The following is a 16,878-nucleotide window of genomic DNA, read 5'->3' as shown; positions in this document are numbered from 1 at the left end:
TCAGTTGTTGGGATACTAGATTATTTGTGGAATACATGGTCACAGTATCATAGTGTTGCTCTGTCACAATGCGTCCAGGTCTCCTATTTGAGTAATTCCAGTGGTACTTACAGATTCTCTGAAGAGATTCAATCAGATCAAATCAATTTTATTTATATAGCGCCAAATCACAACAACAGTTTCCCCAAGGCACTTTATGTTGCAAGGCAAAAGCCATACAATAATTACAGAAAAACCCCAACGGTCAAAACGACCCCCTATGAGCAAGCACTTTTTTTTTTCTAAACACAGATTAGAATCAAAGACATCTATTCAACTGAGAGTTCACAACAGAAACCACTTAAAAAGAAATTTAACATGCCAGTCAAAGGCAAATCAATCAATCAATCAATCAATCAATTTTTTTATATAGCGCCAAATCACAACAAACAGTTGCCCCAAGGCGCTTTATATTGTAAGGCAAGGCCATACAATAATTATGTAAAACCCCAACGGTCAAAACGACCCCCTGTGAGCAAGCACTTGGCTACAGTGGGAAGGAAAAACTCCCTTTTAACAGGAAGAAACCTCCAGCAGAACCAGGCTCAGGGAGGGGCAGTCTTCTGCTGGGACTGGTTGGGGCTGAGGGAGAGAACCAGGAAAAAGACATGCTGTGGAGGGGAGCAGAGATTGATCACTAATGATTAAATGCAGAGTGGTGCATACAGAGCAAAAAGAGAAAGAAACAGTGCATCATGGGAACCCCCCAGCAGTCTACGTCTATAGCAGCATAACTAAGGGATGGTTCAGGGTCACCTGATCCAGCCCTAACTATAAGCTTTAGCAAAAAGGAAAGTTTTAAGCCTAATCTTAAAAGTAGAGAGGGTGTCTGTCTCCCTGATCTGAATTGGGAGCTGGTTCCACAGGAGAGGAGCCTGAAAGCTGAAGGCTCTGCCTCCCATTCTACTCTTACAACCCTAGGAACTACAAGTAAGCCTGCAGTCTGAGAGCGAAGCGCTCTATTGGGGTGATATGGTACTACGAGGTCCCTAAGATAAGATGGGACCTGATTATTCAAAACCTTATAAGTAAGAAGAAGAATTTTAAATTCTATTCTAGAATTAACAGGAAGCCAATGAAGAGAGGCCAATATGGGTGAGATATGCTCTCGCCTTCTAGTCCCCGTCAGTACTCTAGCTGCAGCATTTTGAATTAACTGAAGGCTTTTTAGGGAACTTTTAGGACAACCTGATAATAATGAATTACAATAGTCCAGCCTAGAGGAAATAAATGCATGAATTAATTTTTCAGCATCACTCTGAGACAAGACCTTTCTGATTTTAGAGATATTGCGTAAATGCAAAAAAGCAGTCCTACATATTTGTTTAATATGCGCTTTGAATGACATATCCTGATCAAAAATGACTCCAAGATTTCTCACAGTATTACTAGAGGTCAGGGTAATGCCATCCAAAGTAAGGATCTGGTTAGACACCATGTTTCTAAGATTTGTGGGGCCAAGTACAATAACTTCAGTTTTATCTGAGTTTAAAAGCAGGAAATTAGAGGTCATCCATGTCTTTATGTCTGTAAGACAATCCTGCAGTTTAGCTAATTGGTGTGTGTCCTCTGGCTTCATGGATAGATAAAGCTGGGTATCATCTGCGTAACAATGAAAATTTAAGCAATACCGTCTAATAATACTGCCTAAGGGAAGCATGTATAAAGTGAATAAAATTGGTCCTAGCACAGAACCTTGTGGAACTCCATAATTAACTTTAGTCTGTGAAGAAGATTCCCCATTTACATGAACAAATTGTAATCTATTAGACAAATATGATTCAAACCACCGCAGCGCAGTGCCTTTAATACCTATGGCATGCTCTAATCTCTGTAATAAAATTTTATGGTCAACAGTATCAAAAGCAGCACTGAGGTCTAACAGAACAAGCACAGAGATGAGTCCACTGTCCGAGGCCATAAGATCATTTGTAACCTTCACTAATGCTGTTTCTGTACTATGATGAATTCTAAAACCTGACTGAAACTCTTCAAATAGACCATTCCTCTGCAGATGATCAGTTAGCTGTTTTACAACTACCCTTTCAAGAATTTTTGAGAGAAAAGGAAGGTTGGAGATTGGCCTATAATTAGCTAAGATAGCTGGGTCAAGTGATGGCTTTTTAAGTAATGGTTTAATTACTGCCACCTTAAAAGCCTGTGGTACATAGCCAACTAACAAAGATAGATTGATCATATTTAAGATCGAAGCATTAAATAATGGTAGGGCTTCCTTGAGCAGCCTGGTAGGAATGGGGTCTAATAAACATGTTGATGGTTTGGATGAAGTAACTAATGAAAATAACTCAGACAGAACAATCGGAGAGAAAGAGTCTAACCAAATACCGGCATCACTGAAAGCAGCCAAAGATAACGATACGTCTTTGGGATGGTTATGAGTAATTTTTTCTCTAATAGTTAAAATTTTGTTAGCAAAGAAAGTCATGAAGTCATTACTAGTTAAAGTTAATGGAATACTCAGCTCAATAGAGCTCTGACTCTTTGTCAGCCTGGCTACAGTGCTGAAAAGAAACCTGGGGTTGTTCTTATTTTCTTCAATTAGTGATAAGTAGAAAGATGTCCTAGCTTTACAGAGGGCTTTTTTATAGAGCAACAGACTCTTTTTCCAGGCTAAGTGAAGATCTTCTAAATTAGTGAGACGCCATTTCCTCTCCAACTTACGGGTTATCTGCTTTAAGCTACGAGTTTGTGAGTTATACCACGGAGTCAGGCACTTCTGATTTAAAGCTCTCTTTTTCAGAGGAGCTACAGCATCCAAAGTTGTCTTCAATGAGGATGTAAAACTATTGACGAGATACTCTATCTCACTTACAGAGTTTAGGTAGCTACTCTGCTCTGTGTTGGTATATGGCATTAGAGAACATAAAGAAGGAATCATATCCTTAAACCTAGTTACAGCGCTTTCTGAAAGACTTCTAGTGTAATGAAACTTATTCTCCACTGCTGGGTAGTCCATCAGAGTAAATGTAAATGTTATTAAGAAATGATCAGACAGAAGGGAGTTTTCAGGGAATACTGTTAAGTCTTCTATTTCCATACCATAAGTCAGAACAAGATCTAAGATATGATTAAAGTGGTGGGTGGACTCATTTACTTTTTGAGCAAAGCCAATAGAGTCTAATAATAGATTACATGCAGTGTTGAGGCTGTCATTCTCAGCATCTGTGTGGATGTTAAAATCGCCCACTATAATTATCTTATCTGAGCTAAGCACTAAGTCAGACAAAAGGTCTGAAAATTCACAGAGAAACTCACAGTAACGACCAGGTGGACGATAGATAATAACAAATAAAACTGGTTTTTGGGACTTCCAATTTGGATGGACAAGACTAAGAGTCAAGCTTTCAAATGAATTAAAGCTCTGTCTGGGTTTTGGATTCATTAATAAGCTGGAATGGAAGATTGCTGCTAATCCTCCGCCCCGGCCCATGCTACGAGCATTCTGACAGTTAGTGTGACTTGGGGGTGTTGACTCATTTAAACTAACATATTCATCCTGCTGTAACCAGGTTTCTGTAAGGCAGAATAAATCAATATGTTGATCAATTATTATATAATTTACAAACAGGGACTTAGAAGAGAGAGACCTAATGTTTAATAGACCACATTTAACTGTTTTAGTCTGTGGTGCAGTTGAAGGTGCTATATTATTTTTTCTTTTTGAATTTTTATGCTTAAATAGATTTTTGCTGGTTATTGGTAGTCTGGGAGCAGGCACCGTCTCTACGGGGATGGGGTAATGAGGGGATGGCAGGGGGAGAGAAGCTGCAGAGAGGTGTGTAAGACTACAACTCTGCTTCCTGGTCCCAACCCTGGGACCAGGGTTGGGACCAACCCTGATTGGGCAAACATACACACATACATGCATACGTACCCACAACTGACTTATATATATATATAAGAATGGCAGGGTATCCAGGCAAATACTTAGCAATATTTGCTAAGTATTTTGACATTGTGGACAGGTAAGAAGGAAGGAAGGAACCAAGGAAGGAAGGAAATGGAACACTGTTGGGGCTTTTGTATGTATGTGGGAGCTGTGTATTTGTGGAGGGACCCACAGACATTATAAAGAGTAGATGCCGCATGAACCGCTACCGCCTATTGGCGCTGACGAGCCGTGGGGCCACCATCTTAGATCAGTCATCTGACCCGCTCCACTCAGTTCTGTATGGCAGCGCAGTGAAGTGTCAGCACATTTAATCCATCGTAACTCTCTGAATACTAAACTGATGTTTTGTCTGCAAATATCATACATGTAGCTATGATACAGGACAAATCCTTCGTTGTATTTTAGTATTCATAGTGAAATTAACAGTAGTAGAATATTCTGATATAGCCTAGACTGTAGATAGGTATTTTGCAAACACTGTAAACACACACACACTATATAGCTACACATATTTTATATACACACACACAGTAATATATGATAGAGAACCAGATAGTAGCAGTAAAGTCAACTATTTCAGTAATTTGAAGACACAGTATATTAGGGCACATATAAATATTTACATATATAAATAAAATACTGACTAATGAATACATTATATTTATATATAAAACATAACAGGTATAAGTTATATATCAGAAAAAACAAAAATATATATAAATCAGAGTATCAATATCATTCATATATATATATATATATATATATATATATATATATATATATATATATATATATATATATATATATATATATATAATATGGGTGATTCTTAGACTACAGGCACTTATTATGTCCTTTAATCATATTGTATGAAAAACAGAAAAAAGGGAAAATTTCACACTTTTATAGTTATCTTTACAATGAAAGTGTGTTAAGAAATTTGTTCTAGTAGTCTATGATGACTTTTTCACCTTTTTTCAGCATCATTATATGCAAATATTGCCGTTTTGTGCTTGTCCCACACCCAGACTTTTGATCTTCAATGATAAAAATGAATGGTAAAGAAACGTTTTTTTCTAATGTTTTAAAATATCTCTGAATAAAATATCAGTAAAATAATCATAACATAATTGGGGTATTCAATGTCATACAACTGTTGTGATTTTTTTAAACAAAATGTAGTTGTCCCACACTATTGCCGTAATTTCCACCACAACACTGTAATGTCCCTTTAAACAGTTTGTATGAAAGATTGTTTGGGTAGTTTCTATGGAGATAAACAGTGACATCAGAGCACATGTACAACCCCTGGCAATAGTTATGGAATCACCGGCCTCGGAGGATGTTCATTCAGTTGTTTAATTTTGTAGAAAAAAAGCAGATCACAGACATGACACAAAACTAAAGTCATTTCAAATGGCAACTTTCTGGCTTTAAGAAACACTATAAGAAATCAAGAAAAAAATATTGTGGCAGTCAGTAACGGTTACTTTTTTAGACCAAGCAGAGGAAAAAAATATGGACTCACTCAATTCTGAGGAATAAATTATGGAATCACCCTGTAAATTTTCATCCCCAAAACTAACACCTGCATCAAATCAGATCTGCTCGTTAGTCTGCATCTAAAAAGGAGTGATCACACCTTGGAGAGCTGTTGCACCAAGTGGACTGACATGAATCATGGCTCCAACACGAGAGATGTCAACTGAAACAAAGGAGAGGATTATCAAACTCTTAAAAGAGGGTAAATCACGCAATGTTGCAAAAGATGTTGGTTGTTCACAGTCAGCTGTGTCTAAACTCTGGACCAAATACAAACAACATGGGAAGGTTGTTAAAGGCAAACATACTGGTAGACCAAGGAAGACATCAAAGCGTCAAGACAGAAAACTTAAAGCAATATGTCTCAAAAATTGAAACTTCACAACAAAACAAATGAGGAACGAATGGGAGGAAACTGGAGTCAACGTCTGTGACCAAACTGTAAGAAACTGCCTAAAGGAAATGGGATTTACATACAGAAAAGCTAAACGAAAGCCATCATTACCACCTAAACAGAAAAAAACAAGGTTACAGTGGGCTAAGGAAAAGCAATCGTGGACTGTGGATGACTGGATGAAAGTCATATTCAGTGATGAATCTCGAATCTGCATTGGGCAAGGTGATGATGCTGGAACTTTTGTTTGGTGCTGTTCCAATGAGATTTATAAAGATGAGTGCCTGAAGAGAACATGTAAATTTCCACAGTCATTGATGATATGGGGCTGCATGTCAGGTAAAGGCACCGGGGAGATGGCTGTCAATACATCATCAATAAATGCACAAGTTTACGTTGATATTTTGGACACTTTTCTTATCCCATAAATTGAAAGGATGTTTGGGGATGATGAAATAATTTTTCAAGATGATAATGCATCTTGCCATAGAGCAAAAACTGTGAAAACATTCCTTGCAAAAAGACACATAGGGTCAATGTCAACGAGCAGATCTGATTTGATGCAGGTGTTAGTTTTGGGGATGAAAATTTACAGGGTGATTCCATAATTTTTTCCTCAGAATTGAGTGATTCCATATTTTTTCCTCTGCTTGGTCTAAAAAAGTAACTGTTACTGACTGCCACAATCTTTTTTTCTTGATTTCTGATAGTGTTTCTTAAAGCCAGAAAGTTGCCATTTGAAATGACTTTAGTTTTGTGTCATGTCTGTGATCTGCTTTTTTTCTACAAAATTAAACAACTGAATGAACATCCTCCGAGGCCGGGGATTCCATAATTTTTGCCAGGGGTTGTATATAGCGCCAAATCACAACAAACAGTTGCCCCAAGGCGCTTTATATTGTAAGGCAATGGTGTGGTGGAAATTACATTTACAAGGCCAATAGTGCCCGTAGTTAAAGAATCACCCATATGTCACATGATATGGATTATTTGTACCATTTGCCATTGTGTTCTATTTACCGTGCAATTTTGGTTCTATTTAGCGTGGAAGTTTGGTTCTATACATTTTGTGCTATTGCACGCTGCCGCGCGCTTACACTAGCGGCGACGGTGCTTAGCTTAAAAAAACAGCAGCCTGACACAGTGCCCAGACTCGCTGGGTAATGGACGGGAAGGCTGGATGCGCCAAGAGGGCGGGAAAGCTGTGGGGTGGGTGGTGCTGAGAAAGCAGTGTTTACCAGAGGCAGAGTTGCGCAGGCAGGGTTGGGCTGCTGCAGTTTGGGGCGTGCCAGAGGCCACTGGGGCACAGCAGGCTCCATCAGATGACACCTGGGCATCTCTGTCTCGCTACTGAGCTTTGGCGGACACCTCTTGTTTATAAATTAATACATTTATTAATATTAATTTATTAATTAATTTATTAATATTAAATTCATTCGGGCAATGGAAAAAATATTTCATTTGGTGAAAGATAGAGTGTTTCATTCATTAAACATTCATTATTTGTATAATAGCCTATGTGTTTGTAGATGTTTGTACTTCAAGACTGTTCGTCTTGAAGGAAGTACCATAACCATTTCTTTCAGTGTGCTGCACCTAAAAAAAACAACAACTGTAAAATTAAGTTGTGGGTGTGATTTGTACAGCTAATCTTGCGTTCATTTACTGTTTTCCACTAGGAGAAAATTACCTGCAAAATTAAACTGAAAAGCTGTTAAAAGTCCTCCCCAGCTCCCACGCTGTAACCAAGTCAATAAAGTGGTTTTGCAGTTTTGAAGGATATAGACATCCTGGGCTATATTAAGAGTTTTCTGGCTTTTCTCCTTTGACTTGTACAGTAATTTAAAGTTAATTGCTAAATGTATCCTACTGTGCATGATGAAGTTACTTTGAGTGTGTAGCCTGTTATGGTTCATGCAAATCTTTTAAAACTGTTGATTGAGAAATCGTAAAGAATTTATGTATTTGAGTCTCTCAGAACACATTATTTGCTCACAGACAAACTTAACAGGATTGTTTTCAAGTCAACTACATGCTAACTAGCTAAATTAGCATAGTGAGTGACTGCAGCTAGTCAGGCAGTTGGTGGTAAATTGTCAAATCTTAACTATCATGATATGGATACAATATCTATCTTAAACGCTGATAACATAATCAGTGTGGAGACATTACAGTGTGTTTGACTGCACCTACACACTTCTATATTCTTGCAGTCAGCAGGAAACAAGCTAATGAGAGAGGAAACCACATCTAGAATCTACATCTAGAATTTTGTAGATCAGCTGATAAAGTTTTCTCATAAATGTGCCATTATGAAATTCAAATTATTTTTTTTTGTAAATTCTTTTTATTACATTTTTTTAAAACCACTCAAATGCACAAACGATCCACAATAAACAAACATTAATGTTACGTAAACAATGCTGCGGGACTGGTCCATATGGTGAAGAAGACTGTGGTATTAACAGCACAGAGAAATAAATTAATAACATTTGAAAAATGTTGGTCTCAAAATAATATCTTGCTTTTAGTACAACAGGTAACTAGAATAGTTCAAATCCAGATACAAGCACCAAAATATGACTGTATATACCTTTTGGTACACATTGTAGAAAAATAACTTTAGCCATTTGAATTTTCAATAGGGGCCAAGTAGGGGTCAGTTGAAGAATTGCACAGGGGTCAAAATTAAGAAATGTTCCAACCATATTGAAAGTGATACCACATTATGTGTCTGATGATAATGATTCCAAAAATGTATAGCTTGGACTATCTGTGACTGAATGTTGGTTGAACTAATAGGATTAACAAATGGAATAGTTTTGATTGTGTTGAATGTTTAGTCTCCAAAGTAAAGGTCAAACAATGTCGACGTCCATTGGATTCTATGACATGTGACATATATTACCCTGTAACATGATAACTAAGCATGGCACATGGTGCAAACTATTCCTTTTTAAAACCCTATGAACTCAACCAATAATTTGCATCATGTTTTACCATAATTGGAGCAACTTTAGCGTTTGACCCCTGTACAAACTGAAAGTGACCTTTGTTGCCATGCTTGCTGTTTTTACCCCATAACTCCATAACATTCAGGTCCTAAGTTGTGGAATGCATTACCTCCTGAACTGAGGTCCATTAATAGCTTGCCTCTGTTTAAAGCTAAGTTAAAAACATACTTGTTCAGGGCAGCTTTTTGCACATAATTGCTTTGACACTTTTTTGTCTATTTTTATTCTATTTTGGATGCTCTTATTGTGTTTTATTGTGTTTTTCATACTTTTCTTTTTATTTTATCTCTAGCTGGTGCTATTGGAAAGCACTTTGGTTCAGTGAAAACTGTTGTAAAGTGCTATAGAAATAAAACTTGATTGATTGATTGAACATTCAGTTATAAACAGTCCAAACTATACCTTTTTGGAATCTTTGTGATCAGACACATAATGTGATATAGCTTTCAATATGATTGGAACTTTTTTTGACCCCTATGCAGTTCTTCAATTGACCCCTACTTGGACCCCTATTGAAAATTCAAATGGCTAACGTTATTTTTCTAAAATATGTACCAAAAGGTATCCACAGTCAAACTTTGGTGCTTGTAACCGGATTTGAAGGATTCCTCTGCAAATATTCTGTTATCTGCTGCACTACGTCATGTAATGACATTTCTAAGTATAGCAGTTTCTCTTTACCCAACTTTTCACAAAGGTGTGAGGAAGCCAGGAGTTAAACTGTGCATTGACTAATGTTCTGGATTCTGTCTGAGGCTCTGAGCCAGGAGAAAGAGACTCACTCCTCACAGCACATCGTGACCCTCGTCCACAGTAGCGAGACAGCACTGACTCATAGCACATGATGGATGACCTCAGTTTTCTGGAGGCTCACTCAGCCAAAGCAAAATAGCAATGTCAGGATGTGGATAAGAGCCTGGTCAAAGCATCTTTAACACTTGGACAAATAACACGAAGCACTTCTGGGAATCTTACCTTGCAGTATGTGAAAATAAACACAGTTCATGATGCTGCTGCGATCAGAAAATGTGCCCGCACTGCCTTTTGTTGGTGTCATAATAACTATTTTGTCATTAGTGTGATAAAAACCACACAGTCTCAAACGCCGCAGTTTATTCAGATCATGCAGCAGTGTGTCTGTCACATCAAGCCATCCCATTGTGTCTTTTCAAGTCCATGAACAATTACACATTGTATGTTTGTTTTGCAGGGGAGCCGGGGGCACTACAAGTACCACTGGCAGAGCCACAATGTCAAACATAGTGGGGTGGACGACATGGTGCTTCTCAGCAAGATCAACGAGGACGCCATCGTGGACAACCTCAAGAAAAGATACATGGATGACTACATTTTTGTATCCTTTCTACACACCTGCAAATCATACCTGGGAAAAGAATTACAGAGTGTCACTCCCACCAAAAGTAGCTATACACTCATTCCCAGTGTTGGACGGTGCCGCTCCAGGCGGGCCACTCACTCCTGCTCCCTCATAAATAGAATGAGAGTTACCTTGATTTTATGCCAGCTTGACTCAGATTGTGAAAGAAATGATGTGAGAAAAATCACATTACGTAATCCACAGTGTTGCAGTTCGAGCAGCCATAATTACCTCTGCTGTGGAAGTTATGTCATCACTGGTGTTAGTCTGTGTGTCAGCAGTTTCCAGAGGGTTGAACCTTCTTTCAAGGAAGAGTTGATTAAGTTCTGAGATTGATCCAGAGTTACTTTTGGCATTTAAATACCCATCTTGGTACAACCATTTGAGGAACAGTATGCTGCTGACAACCAGATACACCTCAAACTATTGGGCCTTGATGGATGTACATGATATTTGAGTACACTCCAATTACTCCTCAGCTGACATCCAAATGTGTATTGTCATTATCTTGTCCTGTCTCTCTGTGTGATGAAGTAAACACATTTTTCATTCAATGAGCTAAAGGAAGTTCATCATTTTGATGGCAGTGATTCATCTTGAGAAGGACTAGCAGCCTATTGAACATCAGTCACACTGACCTAACTTTTTCTGAGGAAACGGGCACAATGGAAAAGCAGCATCACATCACCAACGCCAAGCAATGTTTTTATTTTGCTGTCAGTGATAAGTCTTGAGATGGATCTGAAATCTATTGAAGATTAGTCACATTGGCCTAATTTTTACTTTTCTGGGGTTCTTAATATACACCTTCAGGTGGTACTTGGACATATCTTCAGTGAAATAGGTTAACTTGCATATTAGGATGGACCAGAAGCGTTTTGAAGATTGGTGACCCTCACCTGTTTTTGGAAAAGCAGGCAGTGGTGGGCACAGTTCTGCTAATCCGCTAATTACCAAAGATAAATTTTTTGTTAGCTTATTAGCTTTTCAGCTAATTCTGAAAACCATCATAGGACCACTTAGCTTCCTCCTAATTTAGTTGCTTTCAGTCTGTTAACATTTTTTGCCGGCATGGAGGCTTTTCAGGTTTCAAATCCCACAAAACCTCGGAGAGGTCGCAGCGCTGCGAGATCTCAGTAACACTGATAACTGCATTGAGACGCTCTGATCACGCTGCACTTTAACCACTGCACACGGACAACACCATTAACATCGCGCCATAAAACTATTTTTATATTGTGCCTAAAACGCTCATGAATATATTATCTGGGTTTATAGACGTTGTTATTGCGTTTGTTTTATGTAAACATGCGAGAATCACAGGCTGTCTCTCCGTTATTTTCAATGGGAGCTGCTGTGAGCTACAGTCGCTTCCTGTCATTCTGGGAGAAAGTGAAGTTTGCTCTTTAACGTCTTGATTATTGTTCTTTACAACACTGTTTGTCCTCTTTGTTCCAGACTAATATATATAATATGTCTGAAATTCGGTTTGCGCTTATTAAATTCCACGCAGATTAAACGCAGCAGACACGGATTATTTGTTATAATTGTTTTAGCAAGTTTTCAGGATATCATGCAGCAGTCTCTTATTAATGTGATGAAAAGCATAAAAAAGCATTTTTGTCGTATAATATTAATTTACAATTGTCATCATGTGGATTCTTTATGTTGTTTTGACTGCAGCGACTCTCTGGCGTGCAAGGGATTATGGGATACGTGAAAACCCCGAATAGTGAATAAACTTAATGATCAGTATCATACATGTTAGTCCCTATCTGTAGCCACTTTTACATGGGCACTTTGTTGTTGATCTGATTGAATTCTATCTGATTGGTGGATCAGATTGTCCTGTTTGCATGAACGTGCCATAAAGTGATCCGCTTGCTGTGCGGGTTTACATGCACCGTGATTACCATCCGATTCAGTCAGTAGAGCAATCCCATAATGCTTTGCGCTGTGACGTCTGTCATTTGTGACATACGCAAATGAGTTGTACCCTGAAGCCGCCCGTATAAACAATGGATTTGTTTTCTGGAGTAATTGAGATTACGGCTATTCTTTGCGCGTTTCTTTTGAAACTGCAGCATCAGAGGAACATGCTTCTTCTCCAAGACTGTTCAGAAAGAGACAAGCGTGGCGGAATGTGTTTTTATGCGATGTGGTACAGAGCACAGTTAAGAAATCCGGGTACATGTCTTATAAAGCCGCAATGAAATGACCGATTGATTAAACAGCTGATTTACGTGGCAAATGAAAATGAAGCCTTGGAGATCAGCCGGAGCTTTGAGGAAACACATCATTTCCCTCAAATAATGGGACTAATTGACAGGACACACATCCACATGCAGGTAGGTTATTTCTAAATGTCTGCCGCTCATAGACCCACAAACAATAACATCACATCTGCCAATCTTATGATTTCTGCAATTTTTTTCTGTGGCTTTTAGGTAGAGCCTCTATGAAATCTCACAAAATTTATTTTAAACAATGAACTATTTCAAACTATGACAATAAAGTAGTTTCATTAATAAATGAAACAAACCTTGTGCGTGAGGTCTTTTTACATTTCCTACTTAATTTACTTAACTAAAACAAGTTGTGTTTGCTTTTAGATTTTGTTTAGTGTTTTGCAATAGTCAGACCACTGTGAGCTCAGTCTTCCCCCAGCAGAAGACAGCGGAGCAGGCTGGCTGTTGTTGCAAAAAAAAAAGTTATTTCCACATGCAACAAGATAGACAGTGGGCAGAAGACATGAAACGCAAAGCACTTTTCACTCATGGTTTTACTCATAAACAACTCATTCTGGACGCTTTATTGACAATAACGGTAACTGTCGTTTTTACAGAGAGAAAATAATACACACATCCTTTAAAGTAATGCGCTAAATTCTGAAAGTTTGAGCTTTAACAGACACACGTGTCGAAAGGCATTATGGGAAATTCAAATGTCTCTTTTAATACCACCACCCCCCCCACCCCCCGGTAAAAATTGGTCGCTATTTGTTGTAAATACACTTCACAAACAGAATTTTCAGTTTTCAAATGCAAAAAATGCTAAACTTTTTGGGGGTAGCAGCGGACAGTGTGCATAAAGACAGAAGCTCCCGCTCGTTGTTTGTTTGGTGTTTGTGATTGGTATTGTTTTTACTCAGAAGCCTCGGCGTTGCATAAACTCGAAACTGGCTTATCAGTAGTCGACAGTGTACTGAGTCAGTACTAAACGTTAGTGGTTAGCAGTTAGCTGTAACTTACGCATTTTTTTTTTTTTTTTTTTGCGGATTAGCGTTATAAAAGTCAACTTTTCAGCTAGCGGATTAGCGGTTATCGAAGCTAACTTTTTGGTTAGTTGTGCCCTCCACTGAAAACGGGTCACATTTATCAGCAGCTTCATAAATACAGTATCATTTGAACGAAGTGGCATGTTCTTCACAGTCTTGGCCAGAGATGCATGTTGTGGTGGAGAAGAATCTTATTGTAGATGGGTGACCTTAACCTCCCATTTCTGGGGAAATCAGCTGCTATTCATTCACAGATCATGTTATCTGTTTGTGGGAGTTTTGAAAATGGTTTTCTGTAAGTTGACATTCTTACAGAAAACATCCCACAGATAGTTTAATGCTAAAAACGTGCATTTCTGAGTGTGTAAACATAACCCTTAAGCTCCTCATAGCGTGACATGAGCTGATGAACTGATGAAAGAATGAATGAATAACCCCTTTGAAAAGCAGCAGTGCGAGATGTTAAAGCAGCTTATTGCATAAACCTCTGCAGTTACAACAAAGTCGAATTCAGACTGGGCAGTTTTGGACTTAACAGCTGTGCATCAGCTCTTTGTTTTGGGTCAAATAATCACTAACTGTGACGTCTCTCTGCCAGATGCTCAGTCAGCTGTGAGTCACTATAATCCACCCACAATACCCGTTTGATTCACCGTGTGCAGCTTTCTGGCATTACACCATAAAACCTCACTGTTCCATGTTGTTTCTGTTCACCGCGATGTGAGAAATCAATAGATTTCATGCCTAAACTCCACAGCTGAACGCTGCCTTGGCATTTATTTTCCTATCATTATCATAATCTCAAATAACCTTTGCAGTTGCACGAACAAGGAACTTTAATTTTGCTTTGTTTTGCTGATGTGATCTTTAACCTCATTAGACATACATCGGTCCTGTGCTCATTTCCGTCAACCCTTTCAAGCAGATGCCGTATTTTGGGGAAAAAGAAGTGGAGATGTATCAAGGCGCAGTAAGTAGGATCCCATCTTCCACTGATGTGCCGTGACTTATGAGCAGTGTTTTTGTGTCTGAAAAATTCAAACCAGAAGAGCTCATTTCATGCTGTAAAGGCAACGATGTGTTCTTGAAGTGCCTCTTTGTTTTAGACGATAACAGTCGGAAAGACAAAGCTTCCAAATGAGCTGGGGTAGACGTAGTGCAAATACTTTCCAGCGGCCTGGCACAGATGTTGCTATGAGAAACTTGACTCAGCCATTGAGCAAGTTTGGCAGAGGCTTCATAGAACAGTCTGTTCAAGTCTGCCTCTGCACTTGGACAGCCTGCTCTCCTTAAGGCAGCAATGGCTGTTAAAATCCTAACTGACTGGGGAAAGACTTGTCATCACACAGATTTGGCATTTGGAAGATGATTCCTGCAAACTGCAGTAGTTTTAGATTTGAACAGTTACACAGCACACCCTACATAGAAACATCCTGGTTTGTGTAAAATTGAAAGCATATTTAAAGCTAGAGAGCAGCACAGTGGCTTAGTGGTTAGCACTCATAGCAAGACGGTCATGGGATTGATTCCCACCTGCGGCCTTTCTCTGTGGAGTTTACATGATCTCATGTTTGCGTGAGTTCACTCTGGGTGCTCTGGCTTCCTCTTACATCCAAAGACATGCAGGTTAGGTGGACTGTAAACTTTAAATTGTCCATAGGTGTGAATGTGTTTGTTTGTTTCTATGCAGCCCTGCGACAGAGTGTCACTGGCTCACATAAAACCAGACAAACTCATTCACATTTGCACGTACACCTACAGACAATTTAAAGTTTCCAATCCACCTAACCTGCATGTCTTTGGTGCACCCGGAGGGACACCACACGAGCACGGGCACAACATGTAAGCTCCACACAAAGTACCTGGTCTGAGTGGTTCCAGGACCTTCTTGCTGTGCTAACCACTGACCCACCATACTACCTCTTGCATTTTCTTTGTGGATGTTTACCAATAAACCTAATCTCACACACACACACACACACACACACACACACACACACACACACACACACACACACACACATACACACTCATCTTCAACCACTTAGTCCAATCAAGGGTCGCAGGGGGCTGGAGCCTATCCCAGCAGTCATAGAGCGCAAGGCGGGGTACACCCAGGACAGGACGCCAGTCTGTCACAGGGCCACAAACAGACAAAGAAACACAGTCACACCCACTCGCACACCTATGGACAATTTAAAGATTCCAATCCACCTAACCCGCATGTCTTTGGATGTGGGAGGAAACCGGAGCACCCGGAGGAAACCCACGCAAACACGGGGAGAACATTCAAACGCCACACAGAAAGGCCACGGGAATTGAACCCATGAACTTCTCACTGTGAGGCAACAGTGTTAACCACTAATCCACCATGCTGTAAACCTAATCACATGAAATATAAAAGGTAGATAAAAGCAAATTTTGCATAGTATGACCCCTTTACTTTTCGGCTTCACTGCCATCACAATGTAACGTTTTTCTTTTTGTTTTGTTTTTTAAAGCTGCATTTCTGCTGTATTAACAGTCACATATTCTATTTAGCTATGTGAGGTAGCTGTTCTATTTAGATTGTTTTTTCCTTTTGTTAATTTTCAGGCTCAGTACGAGAACCCTCCTCACATCTATGCTCTGGCTGATAACATGTACAGAAATATGATGATTGATCGTGAGAACCAGTGTGTCATCATCAGGTAAGACACTGAAGCTGCAGTCACACATGATCAGTCCCTGAGTCGAGCTGACTGCTGGTCGACTGTCAACAAACAACAACAATTAATGAGAGTCTGTCACAGCCATTGCTCAGGCTGGTTTCAAGTCAGTGTCTGTCTGTGATTTTGTTTTTGCTATTTCCACACTGCTCATTGTTGAAAAATAATGGGACAGAAGAGATTGAGACACAAAGGCTCAGGATGTTGATCTGTGCAATGTGATCTGTGAGGACTGATAACAAAAGCAAACTGCTGCTGCAGGTCACAATGAGAAAGGGAGGGGAACAAGAGTACAGGCCAAACAGGTCCTACTGCATCATTTGGGTAAGCTGACTAGGACAGTGTCGTCCTGCTGCTGTGTTTTTCCATCATATCCTTGTCGGCATCAGTCAACTAACTCTGGAAGAAAAGCCACTAAAACACATAGATAGATAGATAGGTAGATAGAAAAGAAAGTACTCACAGCGCTTCACTTTTTCCACATTTTGTTATGTTACTGTTGTGTGGGCCGCTGAAGAGGAGGTACTGCTGGCCCACCACCACCAGAGGGCGCCCTGCCTGGAGTGCGGGCTCCAGGCACCAGAGGGCGCTGCCGCCGACGAAGGCTGTCAGG

At 39.4% G+C, this 16,878-nt stretch overlaps 1 protein-coding gene across 3 annotated transcripts in view; it reads left to right on the top strand.

Moving 5' to 3' along the window:
- Positions 1-16,878, top strand: part of myo1ea (myosin IEa) — a 161,161-nt gene that overhangs the window by 33,971 nt on the left and 110,312 nt on the right. For all 3 annotated transcript variants that reach the window (XM_034190192.1, XM_034190198.1, XM_034190184.1), the window contains exons 2-4: positions 10,113-10,256; positions 14,438-14,527; positions 16,153-16,247. In XM_034190192.1, coding sequence (XP_034046083.1) covers positions 10,113-10,256; positions 14,438-14,527; positions 16,153-16,247 — 329 coding nt within the window. The remainder of the gene's footprint in view (positions 1-10,112; positions 10,257-14,437; positions 14,528-16,152; positions 16,248-16,878) is intronic.

This window comes from Thalassophryne amazonica, chromosome 2 (genome assembly GCF_902500255.1).
Source record: "Thalassophryne amazonica chromosome 2, fThaAma1.1, whole genome shotgun sequence".
Classification (NCBI taxonomy): domain Eukaryota; kingdom Metazoa; phylum Chordata; class Actinopteri; order Batrachoidiformes; family Batrachoididae; genus Thalassophryne; species Thalassophryne amazonica.
Note: the sequence above shows the minus strand (reverse complement) of the source record. Positions and strands in the feature narration are given on the sequence as shown.